Raw genomic sequence first — 25,238 nt, forward strand, 5'->3', positions numbered from 1 at the left:
TACTTAGTAAATGTATAAAGGTAATAAATTGATATGGATGAAAATGGAAAGTTTACAATTTTTTTATATTATATGGTATAAAGGGAGTATTAGATTTGAATTTAGAATGTCATTTATGACCATAAATGATTATGAGATATAGTGACAAAGAAAAAGTTGTAAATGACCTGCCTAAAATGTGATAAATAATTTTTTAGAAACTTATGATGGTTTCAAATTCACATTTAAAAGATGCAAATTTTTTAAAAATCACTTTTTCTTTTAACACGCTTGAAAAGAAAGAGTGTGATTTTCAATATTTTTCATGGTAGATAACAATGCACAAGAAATTACTACTATAATTCACTTAAAAAAGAGTCACTTTGTAGACTCGATTTTTCACAAAATTATAGACCCCAAATAGAACCTTTTTATGTACTTGGGGCTCGTTTGATAAGTGGTGTGGGATATTGTCAAGATAGGGCCCGATAGAGATTTATATCCTAGTTATGGAACAAAATGATTTTCCTTCCTCTTGTTTGATAAGCTAGTTAAATAATTCTATATCAGCCACTTATGTTTGATAAAAAATATATTATAACAAGATAATTATAAATATTTACATATTTATCCTTCTAAAATAAATATGTCTCCCTCGTTTTTACTCGCCTCCTCTACCTTGCAGCGGCCATCATCTACTTGTATAGTTGTATTAGATAAAGCAGGCTTCTTTCCAGACGGATAAATCTACCTTGCAGACTGAAATTGAAATCTTTTGCATTGTTATTTGAAAGGTAAACAGACTTCTTTCCAAGGTAGAGCCAAATAGAAAAATTTTCACCTTCTTCATAAATCTAAAAGGGAGAAAACATATGTGCTCAAAATCAGTCACAACAAAAACACAACGGCTGATAGCTTGAATTTAGTGGACATAATTAACATCAAAATCAACAAAATCACGAAAAAAATCGCAAAAATGTTCCCCCAATCGAAAAAACCCTCCGGCGGCGGTGAGCTGTAGCAGCTGGTGTGAAACTTCTAATGAAAGAAAGAATGAAAACCGGAAAAATACACATCTAATGAAACTTCCGTAATAGCTGGTGTGATTTGCTTGGAGAAGAGTTGGAGATGGAAGAAGATCTGGCGATGGAAGAAGGGTATAAAAGGTATAATTTCCCATATCTGGATACACAACGTTAGGTGGAATTGCTATCCCACAAAAGTTGTAAGTTACAAATCCTTACATTTCTAGCTTATTTCAGGCGGGCCTAGACGGGCCATACCAAAAAACAAGGGCTGGTGTGGTGGGCTAAACAAGTTATCAAACGGTGGGAAATACGAAGATATATATCTATTTCTAGACATTACTAAGTTATCAAACGAGCCCTTAGTATATAACCAATGAGATGCGTTAAAATGACAACACCTCTTAAAATGACACCATACCATCATTCCTAGCCAATCATTTGTACACGTGGACGAATCATAAGCTGCTATGTGGCAATAAAAGAAATGCTAAAGTGTAAAAATCTCGGCCAGCAATATACAACAGTGTTTACAGCAATTTTTTCTCGGCCAACAATATCCAACACGCTATACAGCAATCTATAGATTGTTGTGTAGCGTTTATAAATATTGTTATGTAGCATTTATAAATATTGTTATGTAGCGTTTATAATGCTGAATATATGGTGTCATGGTGTCACTTTAAGAGGTGTTGTCATTTTAACACAAACCTATAACCAATAGTCAAATTTATTTTTATTTTGAATCTTCTACATAAATTAGTCATTTTCTATTTTTGTTGACACAATCAATTTTTTTACCTCTCTTATACTTCATAAATATCCAATTAAAACTCATATCAGGTACTACCATCATTATTGATATTTGATGAAATCTATGATGGTCTAAATAAATAGTGACATACAATCACACATTTACACTTCAACATGATCGTGCTATTGCTAGTATCGGCTCCACCATTGCCACCCAATCCCGCCCCTGATTACACTCTTCAACATTATCGTGCTATTGCTAGTATCGGCTCCACCACTGCCACCCAATCACCATTGCAATTACTCGGCATTGAATTCACGTTACCATGCATACAAAACTTACATGTTTAGGCATGCATAGTTTAAATTAATATGATGCGAAGTTTGGTGAAAATAGAATAAAAGCTGCCTATTTTATATACCAAACTTGCCATATCTTTGTGCGGTTAGCTTTAGGACTGCGCATGAAAGTTTGGCTAACCTGATATGAATTAGTTGAATTCGTATCAGACTTATCGAATTTGCACGCCCAAATTTGGTAATCCTGATTTAGTTGAACCAATTTAAATCGGACTTACCAAAAAAGGATTTATGAGAAAAATTATGCGGCAAGAACTTTTATTTCAAAAAATCACAAATGTTCTTTCAAGTTGTGAAACATCAAAAAGTCAAGAATATAATATTATAATTTGACCTAAAAGATAGATACATGACTACCATTCAAATCTAACATTGAACATACAATTATACAAATGAAAATAAGCATCGAAAAATAGTACTGGTATTGTTGGCAACAATGAATGTGAAAGAGGCCAGTGACGATAAGGAGGGTATACAGAGGGGAATGACGTCACCCTTGCAGGTGAAGGAGGTCGGTGGCAAATAGGAGATGAGTGGTTCCCAATCGTGAGTCGTTAATATGAGACCTTGTAGGTGAAGGTGACGCGATTGTGGTGCGATGCCACTTATCATACCCATTAGCCAAGGAACGCAGACTTGGGTGATAAAAGGAAGGCGAGAGCGGAGATGAGGGGTTTTAAACACGCATTCCGGGTACGCATTTTTACCAATATTGGAAACTACGAAAATAGGAATCACCCTAAAGAAGAAAACCAGGTTTCAATTTAATAAATGCGTAGGAAAATTGTCAATGATATTAGTTTATAAATTATAAGCACAGCTTTGTAAACGTGTTTAATTAGATCGACAACGTTCATTTTTTTAAATATAATTGAACTTTGCTCTTTTAAAATGCAGCACACATCTTCAATTTTACTATTTTCGGGCACAGATCCAAACTGCGGACCATAATAGGAATAAAATCTGAGGTTCAACACTTAAAAAAATGAAGAACAATTAAGGATATTAAGTTAAACATGTCATAATAGAATACTAACGTTATACTAACACAAAAATAACTTGAGGAGTAAATAGAAAAATAATTTATCACCTGAAGTGGTCAATGTTACTACTCTATAAAATATTAACAGTCAAAATATTCTGAATTATGTACAGCTTTGCCTTCCTCAATCCTTTCTGTCAAAATTAGGGATTTGGAGGAGTACTATTTAAATTGGTTCTATCTGTTGGGGATTCTCACTCCTTCTGCAGCAGTCCTTCATTCATACGTTGTTACAATCACTTCCAACTCCATTTTCCGATCCCGAGATGTCTGAATCACAGCTCCCGCCCAACCCGCTTCCTCAGCCCTCCGACCCGCTTCTCGACACCGACGCCTACATCGACGACCCGTGCCGGAATAACACGGACGCCGCCGAAGCCGAGTTGCCCAAGCAGCCCTTGCCGGAGTTCGCGCCGGGCGTCGTGATTGCGGCTGAGCCTATCTCGATGTATGTCCCGGAGGACGCCGCGCCCGAGCAGCCCACGCCGCGGACGGCTAGGCGGAGGGATCCCGAGGAGATGGCCAAGCGCCCGAGCTGGCTGCCGGAGGACTGGAAGATTGAGTTGAAAAAGCGCGTATCTGGAGCCACAGCTGGACTCTATGATCCTGTAGGTTTTGTTTTTTAATTCTCCTCTTTCTCTTTTTTTGCTTAATTGATATGTGTTGGAGTGAATTTGCTGTGTTTGATTGAGTGAGGTGCTATTTTGTGCAGTTTTGACCTAAATTTTGGTATCTCGTTTGGTGAAGCTTGCATTTGTTTTAACCTAGCTTTGGATTGTTTGATTTTTATGATGTGTGCAATTGAATGTATTTGGTTTATTGTTTATTTTTCAGTGTTCAAGTAGCAGTCTTTGTTAAGCAGTGAGCAGATCTTAGGGTTTTTAGGAGTCTGGACTTGAAGGCTTGTTTTATGTTATAATTGAGAATACAAAATAGATAAATAGCAATAACTTAAGACTAAGCTTGTTGGAGTTGATGGTTGGTTTAATCTGAGGTGGCTAAATGAGTTAAACCTAAGGTGGCTAACTGAGTTAAACCTAAGGTGGCTAACTGAGTTAAACCTAAAGTGGCTAAATGAGTTAAACCTAAAGAAGAATAACCAGCGTAAACCTGTATTCAAGTTTGCTCGCTTTTTCTTGACCGTGTTTGTCTGTTGGTATTAATTGTCTTGATTATTTATGTGGTTGGTTTATATATAGTAGACACGTGGTAGACGCGCGTCTGATAGTTTTTATTATATTTCCTTTCCTGAGACATACTTGCCGTTGTAGGATTTCTAGCTTCGGAAAATTATCTTCCTGTCCACGTATATATCCTCACTTTGGTTGCTTATGTTTAATGTTTTGTTGAGCTGGAACTCAAAGTTTGTCGTGTATTGTGGTTCGTAAACTGGAATTTGCATTTTGTCATGTAATGTGTACTAATAGAAGTTGGAAAAGCTAATATAAGAAGGAAGCTTAAGGGAAATTAGCTGAGCATGTAGGGGCTGGGGAAATTTCAAGTATTTGCCTTTATTTATTGTGGAGCTGCTTGAAGATTAAGCCCGTTAATTGGATCGGTTACGTGTTTTAAAACCATCCACATGCATTTCTAATTCTTTGTGGTGTTAATAATTGTACAGGATACCCTTTAAACACTTCGCCCTCTTTAATTATGCCAGTAGGGCATAGGCCACACGTGTCGGTCATTGCTCGTGTCTTATTCGAGAATTTTACTTTTAAGGCACTTTTTTAGTATCTGCTAGCTGTGTCATTTACTTTGTAGGTGTCTTTTTCTTCCATTTCCAACTTGTTGCTACTTGTTTAGTAAGATTGCTCCTTAAACGAACTTAATTGGTGACATGAGCTTCCAATTATAAATTATACTTCTCTAGGAAATAATTATGTATCTATGGATTTATTTCTAGAAAGAATTTCCAATAATAGGCCCTGTTGACCTTCCTTTTTCCCCCTTTTTCAAAAATAATGATGCATACTAAGACATGTTTTCTTATTTTTCTAAATATTGAATATTTTGGTTAGTCGCGATTTGGGGTTACTAGCATTCCTCCCCCCTTTAGTAAGTGATTTTTCCATTTTGCACTTATGACCTTCCAGGAGTGAAGCTACATAGCCTACATTGTTGTTCATTTGGTGGATCTGATCCAATGTAAAATATGTGTTGTTTCTTCCTCTAAAGTGTCAATTTCGTAGTTTGAGCACTTGGATGCACTCATTTGTCTTTGTGTGATTCCTGAGCTTGTGAAGGTAGTGGGTATTATTTGATATGTATGCTGCTAGATAAAAATGTACAAAAGTTAATAGCTTGGTTATAACAAGGTTTGTTTAAGGAAACCATACTAGACGTAGGCTACATGCTGTGTGTTGTATGCTTCTTAAACTCCTTTGTAATTATATTTGTCTGGTGAGAATTCGACATCTGAGATCAGCATGGAGTGATCAGTTTAAAGTTGTATTTTATACTTCAGTTCGTTGGTATTATGTTGTTCACTTTACTTTTACATGGAAGTAACATTTGCATTGTTCCTGATTCTGCAGTATTACTGTGAACCAACGGGGCAACACCGCTTCCGTTCGAAGGTAGAGGTGCTTCACTTCCTGGAAACAGGAAGTAAGCCAACAAAGAGGAAGGCGGCCTCTGAAAGTGAGACTACTAAGGTGAGTAAAAATCATTAATTTGTTCGCTACGCGGAATTAGAATGTAATTGGAAATAGAATTCTACGGTTCAATTCCAAATCCTTTGTTCGGTAAAAATGATATAATTGATATGCGTGTGCAGTGTGTGTGTAGTGTGCGCGCGTGTGCAGTGTGTGTATATGTGCATGTGTGTGCAGTGCGCTTGCAATATCTGTGCAGTGTGTGTAATGTGTAATTCAAATTTTCTTCTTTTGATATGAAATTCAAATTATGGAATTGGGAAAAATTGGAATTGTAATTCAATTCCAAATATTTTTGCGGCACCAAACATTGGATTTGGAATTGAAGACTCCAATTCCAATTCTGCAGCCCCAATTCCATGATACCGGACTGAGCTTTGGTGTCACCAACACTGCTGTTGAATTCTTTTTTCTGGAATTTTCTGCATCTGAATTCTTTGGTGCTTATTGCTTCCACAGCCTTCGAAGAGTCCGGCTCAAACAAGAAAGAAGTCCGCCACAAAGCGGAAGAAAACAGAGGCAGTTGTCGCTGACAGTGAACAACCAGTGCCTGCTGTTAATGGCACCCAGGAAGATGCTGCCCAACAGGCATGAAGTGCGTAGATGGTGAAGCCAAGCGCGAGCATGACAGGATCTCTAACTGAAACTCAGCGCCTGTTTTTATTCATACTTACAGCATAGATTCTGTTGGTAGACATTTGCTTATGTAGGCTTTAAACATTATTTTGCCATTGTTTGTGGTTCAATTTGAACTAGATTAGACTTTTCATTTGTAGGTCTGTGCAATGTGAAGAGAACTCTTCTGTATTGTTCAATTGAAATTATTTTGGAAGCCCTCTTCAAAGATAGTTTGTCATAGATGTAAACCGTTGTAGAAACTCTGTTCCAACTGGTTAAGTGCATGAGGTTGCTCCAGATTTGGACAACGAATTGTCCATGTGTAAAATAAGGTTAGGTTCACTTGAGGCCAAAGGTCTCATGCTTTGGCACATTTGGCAGGGGTTGCAGGTCTCATTCATCATAAAGAACAAAAGGCAACACATGCTTGCAGTGTGCAGAAGATATAAATAAACAAACTTAAAACTTAAGATGAATTATATTCAATTCGTTGGATTGTAACAAACATGTATTGTTAGGTAGTCTAGGAGAGTTAGTTCATAGTAAAATATAAAGAGTCCGTACATGAAATTGGAATTAAAATTCAATAGAACTTAATTTGAAGGAATTGAATTAAAATTTAGTTTGACATACGAAATCAAATTTGAAGACATTATATAGTGTGTGTTGTGTTGCGCGTATGTTATGCGTGCAGTGTAGCCAATTTTATTCTATTTGAAATTTTAATTATCTATTTTGATGTGGAATTAGAATTGTTATTAATTGAATTCCAAATTCAAAATTTTTACAATACCAAGTATTGAATTTGGATTTAAAGTCTCAAATTCCATGATACCAAAATGATCGTTCTATGATTCTTATAAAGTTTTCATAATCCCAATTCAATCTAATGATTATAATAATTGGTTGATTACACATTCAAATTTTCATATTTTAAACAACAATAAATTGTCAAATACTATATCATAAGAGATGATCAATTTCTGGTTAGTCTCACACTTTTTATACTATAGAAAAATAAATCACAAAAGAATACTTACATTTTTCAATTATCTCATTCTTTTCTCTTCCGTCAAATTATATGCTGATGTGACAACCAATTTAAAATACATGGATAAAACGTTGTTTCAAACTTAATTAGAGATTGTCATTTACTTCAACGTCATTTTATCCATGTATTTTAAATTAGTTGCCACATCAGCCGGACTAGAGTAAGAACTAGTGAAAATTTCATTTTTCTTATTTATTTTTCATATTTTGGAAAACATGAAAATTGAAGGAATTAAAATTTGACCATTTTTTATTTTTTACTTACCAATTTTGAATTAATGAGTGTGTCGTTTTAGATGCACACAAGTTTACGAGACAGATGCAATACTACTTTTTTGTTAATATTAATTTAAGTAATTTAAAAACAATTTAATTAGGCATTAATCGTGCTCTCAATCTCCGTATAATGCAGAAATAGAGAGAACAGAACCCAAAGCCAATTTTGTTCTCGTAATCTGCTGCCATTACAGACTTCAACAAATAGTGGAAACTTGCGCAATTTGTGCTTTCACTTCCATTTCTCAATAGCTCCGTGCAACCAAACAAAGCGTTTTCGATGATTTCACTACCTATTTTGATTCGCCCCTCTAATTCCGATGCTGTTCGCTACAATTTTCAGTTTTGATCTGTAAGTTTGTTTTCTTCTCGACTTCAATTCGTTTTTCTTTTCACCATTTAGACTTTGTCAAAGTTATAGCCAACTGATAACGCAAATGAAGAATTAGAGCTTTGAATATGAGTTTTGATTTGGCTAATATTGTCCCAAGGTCGGATTTTAAGTTGAATGTGGAAGGGATGAGTTCATTACATTGGAATTGAAAAATATTGATGTTGGGTATGGATTATTTTCAAATAATTTCCTCTTTTTGATTTAGGTATTTATGAACTCTGTGTGCACTTATCATTTGTTATCATGATTATTATGGGTTACGAATTAATTTTGTGGTTTCTGGTGTGTGTGTGTGTGTGTTATTTATTTCTGTAGGTTTTGGGGAAGAGGATAGGTCTGCAGGAATCATGTCGAGACCAATGCTACTTGTCTGTCTGTTGCTGATACTGATCATTACATCCCAATTTGAATGGAGGCAGCAATTAGTAAGTGACATGGATACGAATCCGGCAGAGTCTCAGAAGCAACATCAGATCTCAAAAAGGGAGGAAGGTGTCAAGGAGAAGGTATTTATAGCTTCCTCTAATCTGTATTCATTGGTTATATGTGTTCTGTGTGCATTTTTTTTGTTTTTTGAGGTTATATATGTTTGTCATATGTCTCTGAATCTGATGGTGAACTCTAGTTCCTGTCATGTGTTGCTTGTTGAAAGTGGATATTACACACTACTAAAGCAATTGAGCGATTTCCTTTTTGCTATTTTTGCTTGTTTCGCTTCATATCAGTATTAAGATTTAATCAGCGTGTACTCTTTCCTCATGCACATTTGATGTATTCAGTGTATATGTATAATGTATATCACTAAATCGGCAACCACCTGTTTCTCAAACAGAAATTGGAAGTACAATACCAGAAAACATCTTAACTGAATAAATGAGAAATGAATTTCCTAGAGATTCTTTTCCTTTTGATAGGGTTTATTGTTACTCTCTTGTAATGGTTGGGTACTTAGTTACGCATTTCTGCACTGTATGCTTAACTGTTAAGGGGAATGGTGTATTGTGTAACTGCAAGGGCTTATTTGATCCTCTTGCTGGTGATGATCTTAAATAGCTGCCTGCGCCAACTGGGCAACTACCATCTATCCCTTCAGGGATTTCATATGATTGACGCGGGACATTGTAGAGCCACTTATTTCAACTAATATTCACATATCATAATTGTTAGATTTAGCAACTGCTACACCACCTCCTCTATGTTTTCCTTGGCCATCTCTTATCAAGAAAGTTAACTCATCCTCTTCTCCATTACTTAGAGAAGTGACCTAAGAAAAGTGCATAATTGCAGTTGTACCAAAAACTTTAGTTTGTTGTTGTGACCTTGGGGGATTAACAAATAACGAAAGAGTCTGTATGTTCAAATTTGGTTGCCAAAATTTGAGCATCAAACCTAGCCATCTTGCCAAAGTCCATAATCATCTAATTCTACCCCTGAGCCAAAAAGACCAGGTTAGAAACACCAGAGGAACTATAAAAAATGAAGCCAGCCTCCTGTTGTTGGATAGCGAACTAGTGCTTCTTCACTGAGAAGATCCTATGTTGGTATTTCATGTCTCACAAATCACTATTACTAACAAGTGAGACGATAGACCTTGAGAATGAACAGGGTGGCCAACTTCCATTTAACTAGTGTGTTAGCCAGTAGGAAAATGCATCTTTTTCCACTATAGGGTGGTTTTGCATTAAGTAAATGACACATATTGGGTTATACTTCGAATAAGGAATTTCCTTTCCCTTGGGTCTAAGTTCTGTGTTGTGTGTGTGTAGTGATTAAATTTCCTTCTATTCCGTGGCATAGTTGACTCTTCACCCCCAGCTTTAAGTGCTGGAGCTAATGCAACTCTGACTTAGAGGTGAAATCAAACCAAATCCAGTCAATATGTGTTACTCAAGCCCGACTTAGTCAATTGTAGGTTTACGGTTTACCTAAAAAAATTCCCGCCTCAGCTTAATCAAGTATGGATATTTGGGCTCGAGATCAACTTCATTGTTGTCATTATCAGATAGGCTGATTGTAGGGGCTTGATTATATGACATTATAGGATACATGACTGTAGAGATTTTCTCCTTACTTGATTAAGCATCTTAAATAGTTTAATTCTTTCTAACAAATTTTCCTATCAGTATACACAGAATCCCTTGGTCTTCCGTTGAGTTCACAACTGTAAACTCGACAAACTCGATTCAACTTTCTTAACTGAATTGCTTACAGAAATTGTTGAAGACCTATCACAATCTCGATTAGAAAGGCTGGAACGTAACTTACTTCATGCCCGTTCATGGTAAACTGTGCGTAAATAACTAAACACTTTAATGGTGAATTGGAAAATATACTAGGTTGTATGAAGATTGAGATTGTATTTAGCCAGGATTCTGTATCTCGTTCTTCTCGGGAGTTACAACTTGATTAATGTTACCAAGGCACCGTCCCAAACCTTAATACCTCGAGGTTGGCATGGTTCAGTTACTCCTCACTGACTCTAGTCACTCTACCCCCCTCTTAAGTTTATGAACAAATGAACTGAGGTTCTAAAACTCTTCATATAGTTGCAGTTCATACTGTTAAGGAAATAAGTAGCTCGTATAATATAATGAGTTTAACTACAACTTTAGGAGCTTCGTCTTTCTGCTCGATCGCGTGTGGAACAAGGCAAGGATGATTACTGAGCTTGGTTTATTCCTGTTTGTGCAGATAATCTTGTCACAGGAAAAGAGCATCCAGAAACTGAATGAGGTAGTCAAGAGTCTCAGGGAACAACTACAGCAATGCCGGAGCAGTAATGAAACGACGTGGAATGCCACTTTCAGCTCCTTATCCGAAAGCGTGACTGAGCTTGAGCGCCAACATATGTTAGAGGACTGAACCCAATGTCTTCAATTTAAAGAATGCTTGTGTAATGTTTGAATTGTTTTTGGTCCAAACTACTTTGTTGTAATCAAATTCAAATGTACCTTATGTGTTAAACATTTAATTGTAGGATAGATTGGGTGATAAATAGATGTTGCTGCGGCTGCCACCGTCTGTCTTTATTGCCAATTATAGAACGTTGAAGGTGCGGAAATAAGAAAGACATGGATTTCATTATCGTACAAGTCTAGAGATGAGGCGATGTATTAATAATTAATTAATGAGGATGTATTATGTAGGTCAACTGTCCTTTTCTAATTACTTACGCCTAACTAAAAGGGTTAGTATTTTTTAATTCTATTAATGCCTTTTAAGTTCAAAAGTTTTTATATTGTTTTGATGATAGAATCGGTACATACCGCCAAAGTTGATATCAAATTTATACGCACTATTTTTTAAATATTGTCATAAAACTGAAAAATGTGTCAAAGACTAGTTTTAGAAGGCGATAATAGTTCAACATATTAATTAGAGCAAATTTAGTCTCTATATTTTGCCACTTGTATAATTGTGCTAATATGATATGATAACAACAAAATAATAAACGAACATTTACATGATTAAAATATGATTTATGTTAACCTAACATATAAGATTAATTTTTTTTAAAAAAATAATAGTATTACTTTTATTATTTTTAATGTATACACCCAGACCCAACTCATTCTTTTTTGAACCCAACTTGAAATTATCAAGCTTCTAACACTCAATAAGAACACATACCTAATAAGATTTGACTTAAATTCAATAATTTTGTGCATGTTTGTGTCAAAGTTTCGTGTCATGTCAAAATTATATAAGCGGGAAAATGGAGGATTTGATAATAGAGAAATAGTAGAACCCAACATGAGTGCAGGTTTGATGTGATATGACGTAAGGAGGTGGAACAATCCATTATGAATATGGTCGAACATTACTAAGGTTGGTTGAAAATAAGTGTAAATTGAGTATTTATGGATCGATGAAAATTAAAGAAAGAACCATACATACAAATAAATACTATATGTATATGTCTTCACTCACCACCATATTTAACTACCCGCTTCACGTATATTTAAGGATTCTGTTTCATCTTCTTCAATATGTATGTCACTATGTCAGTGTGGGTTGCTCCAAAAAATTTATAGTTTCTATAAATTAATGATTATATATAGTCTTGAATTGTTCGTATAAATATATATACCATGTCCATCCCAACGTCCATGGCATACTGTCGAGAAGGTGAAAATATTAATTTGGGATCTTCTATCCCACATTTGATTCCACACTATCAATTTTTTTCGGATTTTTATACTAATTTCCAATTTCATTTTATGTTTTTTTGTCATATATTCCCTCCGTCCCAGTTTAGGAGTGTCGATTAGTTATGTCACGGGTTTTAAGAAATTGGTGGAGTGTGTGATAAATGAAGTGAGATGGTGGAGTGTGTAATAAATGAAGTGAGTTGGTGGGAAGTGAGATTGTTTGACTTTTGAATTTTTCTTTTTTTTTTTGTTTATTTTTATGTAGATAATGATATTTGGGTACTATAATTTTGATGAATAATGGGGCAACATTCTATGTCTAAATATGGAAGATTCTAAATGTGACTCATAAACTAGGACGGACTTTTATGGCAAAATGTGACTCTTAAACTGGGACGGAGGGAGTATATCATTATTAATTTAAGTTGTTAAATATACTTTTTGTATGATTTTGTAATTTTTGGTGAGTAATTGATTAATAGGATCTGAGTATTTTATAATTAATGTATAGGAGTATTATATTTTAAACTTTAAATTTAGTACTAATAAATATTAATGAGGATTTATTCCAAAGCAATAAGTTTTAATACTATAATGATTATTAAAACTAAAATTAATAGTGGGGTTTATGTGAGATTCGAAATAGTGATGCATGGATAAATTGGAATAATATTGACAATTTTGATTTTATAATCAAAACTATAAAACAAACCTAAGTGAAATTAGCTTTGTAGGTGGGGCATTTAGGGTTCGCTCGGCCGAGTGGTTCCTCTGACTCCCTCCCTCTACTCGGTCGAGTTAAATTCTCTAATTCCAAGGGCAAAAGTGCCACTCGGTTGAGTCATATCCTGTGACTTCGTTTTCCACCCCCTTCACTCGATTGAGCAGCATTGTGGCACAAGCACCACTCGGCCGAGTCAACTCTTCTGTCGCTCTTTTGGTAGTGTGGCTTTAGGGGAAAAGGCCACTCAGCCGAGTCACTCCCTCATACTTTCCTTAAAGTCGCATCTACTCGGTCGTGTGGATTGTACCCACTTCAAGCAACATCTTTTTCAGTTCATCCTTCCTTAATCATTGATCTTCTCACTTGGATGACGCTCCAAGTCCTTGATGGTCTTGTTCCATGATGCGAGCTGCCTTGATTCGCATCAAATTCTCTATCTCCAAGATTTTGCTTTGATCCCAACAGACAAGAAAAAGTAAAATAAAGTGAAAAAAGAAAATGTTTATTTTAACAAAACGATTTCATTTTGCAACGATACAAAATGGTGTCGTTTTAGTCGGATGTTTTGTCAATGTATAAATCCATTATTTTAAAAAAACTCCTCCATGTTATGATATAGGATTGATCAAAGATTAACCAAACTTGGTGATTTTTTGGTCAATAGCCCAACTTACCTCCGGCTTAGTATATTGATTGAACTCCGGCTGAACCCCTATTTAGTGTGAAATTTGTTCGCATGTACATCATCATAATCAGCTATATTCCTCGAAACAAAGCAAAATATTCATGATTCAATAAATATTCAACCAATTAATTGATTCCAGGAAAAAAGTAGTTGACATTTTGATGATGCTTCATCACCTAGCTAACTATTATCGCTCGATAAATTGTCTCATTGCTAAAGATCTCTACCATTTTTCATAAAAGAGAATTCACAATTAATAAAACATAAATTGGTATGGCTGTTAACAATTTGTAGCAAATGCATGCCATGCAAATGAAGTTCTTAGTGAATCATTTTTGAAGTTGAGGTAGGCGTTACAATCTCCATATAGTTTTCCAATAATTAATATCAATTCAGATGGCAGTTACGCAATTAATGAAATTTGAATTGCTTCTGCAAGTACTAACATGTTAACCAACAAATTTCAGCAATAAATGTAACATTAATTAGGCACATCATAGCATGTAGTTGCAAATATTTACTTAAATCCCAGCAAAGTTCTTGTGATCTCAAACCCTATAATCAATTTTATTCAATTCATTTCTCCTAACCTATTCACCAATCTGTGTACTCTATTCGCATGCACAATCAATTCTTGATTTTAGTAGGATTTGGTCCCAATATATGCCCTCCTCTCTCTCTATAGTCTATATATATACAACCCCTTAGACAGCTTGGACACACCAACAATTTCAAATATACATATTTCTACAGATCTTCCAATACCTCTTAGCATCAAGAATCCCAAATTGCATGCAATACAACTCTCTAGTAGAAGGTATATAAATTCTTAAATTTGTCAGTTTTTCTTGTTTCAAAATTAGGTCATGAAAGTGGATTATTAGTATATCTTTTATCTTTCCATATTTTGTTACTCAATTTGTTTCATTAAGTGAATCTAAGTGTACCCTTTTACTTGTTTTAAACCTTACTCCAATATTTGAACTCAGTTGAAAACTATCTTAAAATAAGAACTTGAGAACTAATCAATTGGAAGCACAAAATATATCAGTTGACAGTACAAACATATCAGTTTGCAACTGACAAGTTTTCAAGTTCTTATTTTCGATAATTCTCAATTAAACCATTCGCTATTTGACCTAGTTTTCATTTTTGTAGCAAAGATGAAGTATGATTGTGAGAGTCCACAACTTGAGCTGAAACTGAACTTGTCTCCTCCGGGGGAACACCGACAAGCGGTGTCACCAAAAGGGTCGCCCCGGAGCTCATGTGTGTCGCAGGAGACAAGCCCAGAGAGGTACTCGAGCAGCCCGGAGGCGATGTCGATGATGCTGGTGGGGTGCCCTCGTTGCCTAATGTATGTCATGTTGTTTCAGGATGATCCAAAGTGCCCTAAGTGTAAGAGCACTGTTTTGCTCAATTTCTTGAATGACAGAACCAGGAGCCTCACCAACACCAACTGATAATATCATCACTCCTAAAGCCCTCCTATATTTTGTTTTGTTATTTTTGTTTTCCAACAAAAAATATCAGTCTCATCTTTTATTGATGTATAAGACAGATATAAGAAATGCAAAGTGAGGGGGTGGTTTTGTATTTCACTTTTTGAGTTATGTTTATATATATGCTGCTACTTCTATATCCTAGCAAATATTTTTAGACCCTTGTTTTGTTGATGGACCGCCACTCATAAAACATCAAAAAAAAGAAACAGAAAAGTTAGAAGAAAAAGAAAAAAAAAAGATTGTTGATGGGCGAAATGTGTGAATTTTTCCGTATTATGAATTTATAATTTGGACTATATATATTTGTGTAATTAATTCTCCGTGCCACTATATTTAATCTATAAATTTTATTTATATTTATTCATATAACTTGTTTATACAAAATTTGAATTCAAGAGAATGTAACCAAGAGGTTGAACCACTATGCACTTCAAGATGTCCTTATTCACCCTTTCTGGGAAGAGAACTCTCATTTCCAATATCACTAATAGTGTATTAATTCTTATATGTGTGTACATATGCATCGTTTTAATTTAGTTTTGCAGCAATATTTTTGTTTTAAATGATTATAGATTGGGTTATCTCTACTAATTAATACAGAAGAAGAGGGGACAATGGAGATGAAACCTCAAGTCTGAGGTTCTCTAATGCACATTTAACATCGGCATGATTATCTTGTGATTAGCTAAAATAAATTTGAACTTCCGCATATATATTTGAGTCATGCATTTAATCATAAAAGCACAATAGGATAATTCATATCACATGATCAATCAAACGTGCAAATATACAAGAAACATGGTCATTTCATAACTCCACTGAAAGACCATCATCTCCCAATCTCGTTTATTATCTCTATTCCACAAATGTTGGTCTCCTTATTGATGATGGATATAAATACAGATAAATTGATGAACGAATAATAAGATTTCAATGATTTCAAATAATAAGATATTCTGGGAGGAGGAAGCCGCAAAGGGAAGCACACGCTCAACATACTCGAATCAAGAATATCCAGAAGAAGATATCGAATGAGAACAAACACAAGATGGAAAATATATTAAGATTTCAACCATCATGCAGCAACCTGGCCAAATAGGCTCTTGCGTATCTGCATACAAATGTACAAGATTATGTGAGAGAAGTGAAAATGGTAAAATCGTACTCCTGCTTCTTAATACATACTACATGTAACACCAACGCCCAAAGTTTACGGACATCTACATGCCCTCAACTGCTACTGCACTACTAGCACATAGTAATATTTGAATTCAGCAAAAAATGTTCATGCGGCTAATGCCAACAACTTTTCTGATACGGAAGGTCTCTGATGATATTAAGTTGAAATGTGTTTTTTTAGTAAATGAAATCTTTACCGCTGAGAGCAAGTTACTGTATAAAAATTAAGAGGTATTTCGTATATTCTAAACGATGAAGAAAGAGATTTCCTGAAAGTAAATATGATCTTGAATTTACATTTTTACAATTTTAAGTTTGTAGATAATTACAACAGATGGAAAGATGATAAGGTTATCGCATAGAAAATGAGAATAGAGTACCTCTGGTAGCTTTTTCCGGAATACAACCTCCAGTCTAGCATCAAGAGAGTTCTCAAACACAATTTTCCCATCTCTAGAAGCCAAAACTACACCTCCAGAACTTAAACAGAAAACAGGGACAGAGTTACATTTGAGCTTGCTACAATTTTAAAAAAAGAATATCAATCACTTCAATAGCTCAGATACTACATGCTTACAAGCAGAAGAGAAACATGACTAAACCATTATAGGTAATTGTAGCCTAAAGTTTGTTTAGCTGCATAGTTAGCATAAGTTCTTCACATAGTTATTGTTATAAGGTATGGTGTAACAGTTTAAGAGTTCTTAGTTTTACCAGAAACGGTCATGAGCATTGTGATGAGTAGGAGCAGGTGGAAGGTAGACTTGATCAACTACGATCTCAGGAGAATGAACGTTTGCCTTATTGGCATATTCCTCCTTTGCCGAATCCAAGATGGGCTCCACATACTGTAAGTCAGATTCACGACAGCGCAATAACACAGATGGCTCTTTTAGCCTCAGCAAACCCTGCAATGCAACAATACCATTAGAGCGACGGCAGATGCATGAGTGCACGAAAAGAATTAGGTAAATATTCGAACAGCAAACCCTGCAATGCAACAATACCATTAGAGCAACGGCAGATGCATGAGTGCACAAAAAGAATTAGGTAAATAATCGAACATAAATTAGTATCTTAATACGTCATACGCACTGTCACCTAATTGCCACTTGAAAGGTTATAGAAATTCAAGGCAATGTAGATAAAGAATGTCTACCCAAATAGTGATGAAGCAGATTGTAGAAAAGTGAATATTGCATTTTTGTCTTTCACCGATATTCACATTCATTACTCATATAAACATGATCTATATAACATGATTCAATAGTTGCACCACCTGTTACAGTGCTACTAGAATAGTTTTGTGAAATTTCAGGGTTATGCACAACCTGCTAAAGAACAGCTATTCAAATAGCCATGAAGTAGATTATGAAATATGAATATTGAATTTGTTCTACACAGATTCACATTTGTACTATCATAAACAAGATCTATGTAACAGGATTTCGCAACAATCTGCTTAAGGATTGGACGAAACTTTGATATAATGAAGTTTAATGATAGACGCTAAGTCGCTAACTACAATATACTCAAGGAATCAGCATGCCAAACCTGAACAATGAGATCCTTGAGGAGTTTCTCATAGTTATGCTGGTCGCCACCAATGTTTAAAAGCTCCTTTGATGCAGACTCCTTCATGGAATTGACTAAATCATCCTGAGCCTGAAGAACCTTGAGCCGAGAAGCATTCAGCTGCATAGAGTACTCACTGCAAGAACAGAAAACGAGCATAAATTTTATCTCTACACATCCACAATACTACTAATGCGACCATATTTACTTCAATACTCTAAGCAAATAATCTTAAGCAGAAAGTGATATCTCTAATTTAATTGGGGAACTACAATGTCCGTAATTTTCTCCCGATCACTTCTGCAGATCATTCAATTACTATCTACATAGTCTAGTTCGCATCTTAAACATACTGCATTGAGCCATTGACAGAATAATGAAGAATTTAGCTACAAAAGAAGTTTGACAAACCAAATGAACTCACATTTTCTTCCGAACTTGGACTTGTTTGTCTTTGCGCTCATACTCTTGTCTGATCTTCTTCTTCTCGGCTTCCACTAGCTGCAACTTCTCGATATTGAATTCCTAGACAAACAGCAAAATCAAATCATCCTACAATTGCAAAAAAATATAATAACTCAGCGAGTCTGATGAGCAAAATACGGTGATCGGAGATAATAGAGAAGCCGTACTTCCTCGGCGGAGACGGAGATCTCGTTCGCCTTCTCCTCGGCCTCTTGGCGGATGAAGCTGACCATCTGCTGGATCTGCTTCGATACATCAGCGTCGTTCATCTTCGGATACGAATGTGTTGACAATTTGGGTCGGATTGTTCGTTTCTCTGCGGAGAATACTGAAGTAGAGATCGCGGCGATGCCAAAAGGATTGGATTTGAAGTGAAGGCGATGCTGATTGATTGCGACGACAGATATACTTTCATGTGATGCACGATTCTGTTTTTCTATTTCTTTTTATTTCGTTTTTGCCCCAAAAGTTCTTCTACTATAGACTATATACTCCCTCCATCCTATAAAATAAGAGTAACATTTGTTTTTCAGCACGAGATTTTATGTAGTGTTGTTTCGGAAGTTAATGAAGAGAGACCACAGTAAGAAAGAAGAAAAGTAGACAGTATTATTTCCATTTTTAAAAACGTTTCATTTTTAATTAGACAAACCAAAAAAGAAAGCGCTTCATTTCAAGTACATGGTAAAATCAGACGAATTTCTACTTTAGGTATGATTTACTACCATTGAGCTTCCCGGGAAGCTTTTCATTTTAAAAGCCAGATGAGAGGCGCATATAAATAGTTGCTCTCGCGATTTCCGGGTTCTCGACATCTTCCTGGCGGCTATTCAGTGATTAATCGGATGTTGATTCGGTCAATTTGTCAAGGGTTTAGGCGTTGAGGCCTCTTCCTTCCATGGCTGCATCTAGGATTTCTAGATTTGATGGGACTCTCATCAATGTGTCTCTCATAAGTCCAACTTGCTTCCTAGATCGGGAAGCTCTTACTCCCAAATTAGAATTTCGCCAGTAAGATCATCTACAAATGACATCCAATTTTAATATAAATTTTATTTTTAATGCATACTACAAATTAAGAACTTTATAAACTGTTGAAATATTGGTTCTATAATTATTTCGATATAAATATAATCTGCAAAATGGGCAGCAGCTCTACCGGCTCTAACTATGTCAAATATGAGCTATGTATGTGAAAGAGCAACTACAACATTCTTATGAACAAAAATGGCAGAGGCCAACAAGTGCCCCTTATCAGCATTCTATGCGAACGGCCCCACTCTCCGATGAGACAAACTTGGGTTTCCGGTTCACTTTGACCAAGCATTGAACCACGTCCCCAACCTGTAAATCGTTGCAGTTCTCAATCATGAGTCCGCATTCGTTGCCCTTGCCCACTGCATCCACATCCCGCTGCTCCCGCTTCAGAGATGCGCAGCACCCTTCGTAAACAACTTCCCCGCTTCTAAGAAGTCTTATGATTGAAGCCTTTGTGAGCCGCCCATCCATCACCCTACAACCCGCGATTTTCAGATCCACTCCTTTATCTTTGCCCTTTCCCTTAACAACGAATATGTTGAGCACCTCAGCTTCTCCGCCCACCTGTGTCTCAAGAGTTCCTGGAGCCTTCTCGACAATAAAGTTACCGATATCCTCCAAAAGATGATAGATCACTTTGTGTAGTTTTATCTACAATACAGCATCGGTGTGGGTCAGTAAAACTAGCCTATTTATGTTAAAAGTTAGAAGAGGACATCATACCTTAATCTTTGCTTGAGTAGCTGCGAGAGTGACTTCAGCAGGGGGGTTCCGAACATTGAATCCAACAACACACGCATCACAGGCTGCTGCCATATCAACATCAGACTGGGAAACAGGACCAACTCCCGCATGGATGATCTTCAAATAAACCTGTAACAGTGATCAAATCTATGAGTCCACGACAGACATACTTGAACCAGATAATGTTTTTATTTCAAGAATTAAACACAACCTGTGGACTGTTCAAAGTTTTCAATGCATCGCTGACTGCTTGAACAGTGCCTTGCACATCTGCTTTCACAATGATTGGGACTTCAACTCTCTTCGACCTTTCCTTTTCATCCGCATTCTCTTCATTTTCTTCACCTTCTAGCATCTCTTGCTCCAGATTTTGCCTCTCATCTTCAAGTTTTTTTTTGAGTCTGTCCTTCTCGGCTTTCTTTTTCCTACCTTCACTGAGCATCTTTGCTCTTTCCTCAGACTCAACAACAACAATGTCATCCCCTGCCATCGGGAGCCCCTTTAACCCTTCAATCTCAATAGGCATGGCAGGCGTAGCCTGTGATATCACTTTCCTTGCCGTGTCCCTTATACATCGAATTCTTCCCCACTCAGAACCTATGACAACATACTTCCCACAAAGCAGAGTCCCTGCCTTCACAATCGCAGTGGCCAGTGGACCACGGCCCTTATCAACCCTTGCCTCAACTACATAAGCTTGGGCAGGTCCATCAATGCGTGCCTTAAGATCCATTAGCTCGGCCTGCAATAGTAAAGCATCCTCCAAATTATCAAGTCCGCTTCCTTTTATTGCAGAAACTTCAACAACCTGTACATCTCCACCCATCTCCTCCAACGGTAACCCTTCAGATGCGAGCTGGATTTTTACTCTTTCAGGATTCGCATCTGGTTTGTCACATTTGTTGATAGCAACAACAATTGGAACATTAGCTGATTTGGCATGAGTAATGGCTTCGAGTGTTTGAGGCATCACACCATCATCTGCAGCCACCACAAGCACCACTACATCTGTAACTGCCGCGCCTCTGGCTCGCATAGCACTAAAGGCAGCATGGCCTGGAGTATCAAGGAAAGTGATGGATGCCCCTGATTGCATGCCAACAACAAATGCTCCTAGATGCTGTGTTATGCCTCCAGCTTCTTTAGCAGCCAATGATGTTTGGCGAAGGGCATCCAATAGAGACGTCTTCCCATGGTCAACATGCCCCATAACAGTGACAACTGGAGGACGAGGTAACATTTGATCACCTTCATTTGAGTGCATCCGACGGACATTGACCCCAACTTCCTGAAGACAACATCATTTCCAATTATGATTATAAACAGGAAGGAAATACTGAAGAAAGTAAACCAACAAATTCTTAGAACCAGTTCAACTTTTAGTTTCTTGTCCATGGTTTGTCTTTAGGTTCTTTCTCCAAAAAAGTATTTGTGATGCTTCCTAAAAACAAATAATCAAAGGTACGCCTATATTCATTACATACTGTACTACCTATGGAATATTCTGAAACCCAAGATTCAATTTTATAGTTTCTTACTCATTAAAAATTTCAAAAATAACCAATTTGAAGCTAACATAGCATCCGAGTCCAAGGGATTACCATTGCAACAAGCTCTGCTATGTCAATGCTGAGACTGTCGAACTCTGAGTCAGCTTTCTCACCAACATTAGTGATGATGTTCTCAATGGTAGAAATTGACTCTCCACAACGTTTGGCTAGTTCTACAATGGTAATGCCTTCAAATATTTCAATTGTTTTATCCAAAGATTTTCCAGTTCGTGTAAGTTTAGGCGGCACATAAGGGGTCTCAACTGCAGATTTGGCCTCTTTCTTTCTCTTTGAGAACTTCCCACTAGTTACAACTTTTGGTCTCTTGGAACTCTTAAGACCCATGGAATCATCTCCCCTGTGTCTAGCCAGAAGCTCCGAGCTTGAATGAAAATGCCTGGAAAGGGATATTCTATCACCATCCACACTAACATGATGTCTAATTTATATGGGGCTAAAGGGATATATCATAACCATCCAAGCTTAAAACTTCAAGTAATGTCAGGTATCTGAACCCAGCAAAAGAAACACTATCTCAGAAATTACTTTGATTGTGGGCTAACAGGCAGAATGTTGCCAAGCTAAAGCTTAAATTATTTATGTTAACGGGCTAACTAAAAAGCGGTTTTCAGAACCAAGCCAAAGTAATAGGGGTCATTTACAATCCAAACCCATTCATAATTGCCATAAGATTAAAGTCAAAATGAAATCCAAAACAAATAAAAATGTACAAGTATGATTACATGGTAAATCAATAACGTTTTAAGGAAAGCATGAATAAGACGATAAATCTCTGTGGATAAAACTTTTGCAAAAATTATGTATGTGCTTGTCCAAATGCAACTCGTAATTGTTAGTAGAATGATTTCCATCCAATCCTCATTTTTCTTTTACTTCTAGGGACATTTTTACAAGATGAATAAAAATACAACTGAAGCTCAAACAAAATACAATTGAAGAAGAAACCAACTAATACTTATTTGCAATGATCTCTACAAATAAGTCATAAGCACATTATTTAGATGATTAGATCACATAGCCTACAAAGCAAAGACGGTTTTTTATTCTACAAACAATAAGAAATGCATTTGCTCAGATAAGTTATAGCCATCTTATTTAATATAGGAGATGATGGCCTCTCTTTTTAGAAAATATTACCACACGTGGATACACATTTTTCTAAGCTGTCAAATATTTGTCAAATGCTATACGGAGATTCAACTCAACAAAAAGTAAAAAATGCTTTTACAAAGATGAAAATTATAAGAGCAGTGAAACTGTAGTAAAACTAAGTTCGCCTCATGTATAAGTGGACTTTTCAAGTATCTAAAGCCTCAAATAGAAAACGAGACTCTAGTAATTTTAAATCAACAAGGCTTGAGATACTAGAACAATTACTTGAACAGATAAATCATACCTTCTAGCTAACACAAACTTGTAAGGTAAAGAAAAAAGCAATCATCGAGGTCCTAGAACAAGGCTTGAGATACTAGAGCAATTACTTGAACAGATAAATCATAGCAGTATCTTCTAGCTAACATGAACTAAAGAATAGGCAATCATTCTACATGCATATTGCCTAATAAGCAATTATAGGGCTCTGTGATATGATGGTTGCACAATTCACAGAGGCACACTTACTGAAACTGAGTATCCGAGAAGCTAACCGTAGTCAAGAATTCTTGCTACATTGATTATTAGGTAATGTACTAGGAGCAATGAATAAAGCAGCTTTACCTAATTAAACATCTTGTCGCTGGGAAATTGAGATCTTTGTCAGCACCTATAATTGCTGCAGAGTTGCCTGAAACAGATTGGGACACAAGCAGTAACCAAAAATTAAAGTCGGTTATAGATAAATAGCTCTTGCCAATTCATCAAATGCTCGAACTCGATACTCCACATGTTACTGAATGATATAAAAGAAAAAAGGGGTTGTTAACTAGTCTATAGCCTAGTGCACAAGTTGCAGTTTTCTCATAATTGATACAAACTTGTAGAAACTACAATACGACAATGGAGCTACCGGACCAAATGAACATAAACCTTCAGCGGAAAATAACCATCCATACATCAATCGAACTTCAAATATGAGCAATTACTCAGCAAATAAATAAGCACCGTTTTACCGTGCAAATGTCTGCGGGAAGCAGATAGAACTCTAGCAACATCTTGACTTTCACATTTTGAAATCGATGCAACAGAACATCTAGTCAATGCTTTACTGAAACTAGCCGAAATACCCTGCACGAAGGTTTAATCCACTTAGACATTTTTGCCACTAACATTTATTGAGACGAAGTTGAAGACCAACAAATAAACAACTTTCAACAGTAGAAACAACAAAACGAATCATAATTTTGATAATTACAAGCGGACACAAATTTTCGTAAAAAGGGGATTTCGAGCAACAATCGATTGAATGCAAAAAAAGGGGACATTTGACATCCTCAAAACTTTCATATAGGGAAATTTTCAGGATGGTGGGGAAATAAGCAACCTTTCTCCCTGCAGCCCTCCACGCCATTCGAGGACGCCGATATCAACTAATTAAATCGCGGGAAATTCATAAAAGAATGAATCCGGGGAGTGCGTTGTGTATAGACGTTCAGGTGTGGACTTGCTGTTGCTAAATGGCGGAGTAAGGATGGAGCTAAGAGCGTACGACGGCGGGCGACGAGGCGGCGGAGGTTGAAGCCGAGCCGTGGAGGGATCCAGACTTGAATTCCAATTTTATTATTTTTTGGTTTTACAGCCTCTTTGTATTTTTAATTATTTTACTCATTTTCTTCGTCCTTTTTAATTTCTAATTATTATCATGTACAAGTAGTTAGGTGATGCACATTTTCTTAAAATTCATCTTAAATATTTACGTTAAATTGGCAATGTCTGCACTATTTGAATGTTATTTCCTCAAAGTATGAATAAAAAGTTTAAAAGGATTCAACTGAACAAAATCAAATTCAAATGCTAATAACATGAACCAGTTGTGAGATTGGCTCACAATATTTGTTAGGAAATACTACTAGTTCAATAATGGAGTGAGTATACATGTAATCCAATGTCTCATATATCTAAATTTTACATGTATAAAGGCTATTTTATTGATTAAATTTAAAAAGTCTTAACAATACGTTCAAAAGTTATGGATCCATTTTTATTTGTTATATAGATAATGCAATCACGTCGATATTGAATCCTTGGCATCACTTTTTTGAGTTCAGAATTCGAATACAAGTTCCACGGGAGATTTATAACACCCCTCATAATCGTCTATCGAATAAGTGATGCAAAATTCTGGCACACAGAGTATGGTGGGAGTATATTTTAAAATCAAGACTTACTATCACTAATTATCAACTTTTACAAATTGTAAAAATATTTTTTTTACAATGCTACACAAATTACTAGGACCAAAGATATAAATACTCCAAAAGACTGTATCAGTTAACCATGCAACGCTGACGG

The 25,238-nt window shown here is 36.1% G+C and overlaps 4 protein-coding genes across 5 annotated transcripts; 2 read left to right on the forward strand and 2 right to left on the reverse strand.

Annotated features, from left to right (window-relative positions):
• The first annotated feature begins 3,275 nt into the window (after positions 1-3,275).
• Positions 3,276-6,660, forward strand: LOC148930205 (uncharacterized). The gene is made up of 3 exons (XM_089067089.1): positions 3,276-3,767; positions 5,697-5,816; positions 6,276-6,660. Exons 1-3 carry the CDS (start codon positions 3,426-3,428, stop codon positions 6,408-6,410), a joined length of 597 nt encoding a protein of 198 aa, XP_088923215.1. The 5' UTR covers positions 3,276-3,425; the 3' UTR covers positions 6,411-6,660.
• Positions 6,661-7,889: 1,229 nt separating this feature from the next.
• LOC125209267 (uncharacterized) lies at positions 7,890-11,238 on the forward strand. Of its 2 annotated transcripts, none has more exons than XM_089067512.1 (3): positions 7,890-8,112; positions 8,470-8,660; positions 10,846-11,238. In XM_089067512.1, the coding sequence occupies exons 2-3, from the start codon at positions 8,502-8,504 to the stop codon at positions 11,014-11,016; spliced, it is 330 nt and encodes a 109-aa protein (XP_088923638.1). In that variant the 5' UTR covers positions 7,890-8,112; positions 8,470-8,501; the 3' UTR covers positions 11,017-11,238. The 2 variants fall into 2 exon arrangements, with proteins under 2 accessions (XP_088923638.1, XP_088923636.1); XM_089067510.1 differs by lacking the exon at positions 7,890-8,112 and adding an exon at positions 8,212-8,319.
• Positions 11,239-15,947: 4,709 nt separating this feature from the next.
• Positions 15,948-18,851, reverse strand: LOC148930206 (V-type proton ATPase subunit E-like). The gene is made up of 6 exons (XM_089067353.1): positions 18,606-18,851; positions 18,398-18,498; positions 17,953-18,109; positions 17,113-17,306; positions 16,779-16,878; positions 15,948-16,330 (listed from the first exon to the last, which is right to left on the reverse strand). Exons 1-6 carry the CDS (start codon positions 18,705-18,707, stop codon positions 16,295-16,297), a joined length of 690 nt encoding a protein of 229 aa, XP_088923479.1. The 5' UTR covers positions 18,708-18,851; the 3' UTR covers positions 15,948-16,294.
• Positions 18,852-19,504: 653 nt separating this feature from the next.
• On the reverse strand, positions 19,505-24,509 carry LOC148930207 (Translation initiation factor 2, small GTP-binding protein). The gene is made up of 7 exons (XM_089069119.1): positions 24,271-24,509; positions 23,900-24,014; positions 23,508-23,574; positions 21,822-22,167; positions 20,432-21,508; positions 20,200-20,349; positions 19,505-20,127 (listed from the first exon to the last, which is right to left on the reverse strand). Exons 1-7 carry the CDS (start codon positions 24,295-24,297, stop codon positions 19,693-19,695), a joined length of 2,217 nt encoding a protein of 738 aa, XP_088925245.1. The 5' UTR covers positions 24,298-24,509; the 3' UTR covers positions 19,505-19,692.
• Positions 24,510-25,238: the final 729 nt, after the last annotated feature.

This window comes from Salvia hispanica, chromosome 3 (assembly GCF_029641045.1).
Source record: "Salvia hispanica isolate PSC_SH4W2 chromosome 3, Shi_PSC_v1, whole genome shotgun sequence".
Lineage (NCBI taxonomy): Eukaryota > Viridiplantae > Streptophyta > Magnoliopsida > Lamiales > Lamiaceae > Salvia > Salvia hispanica.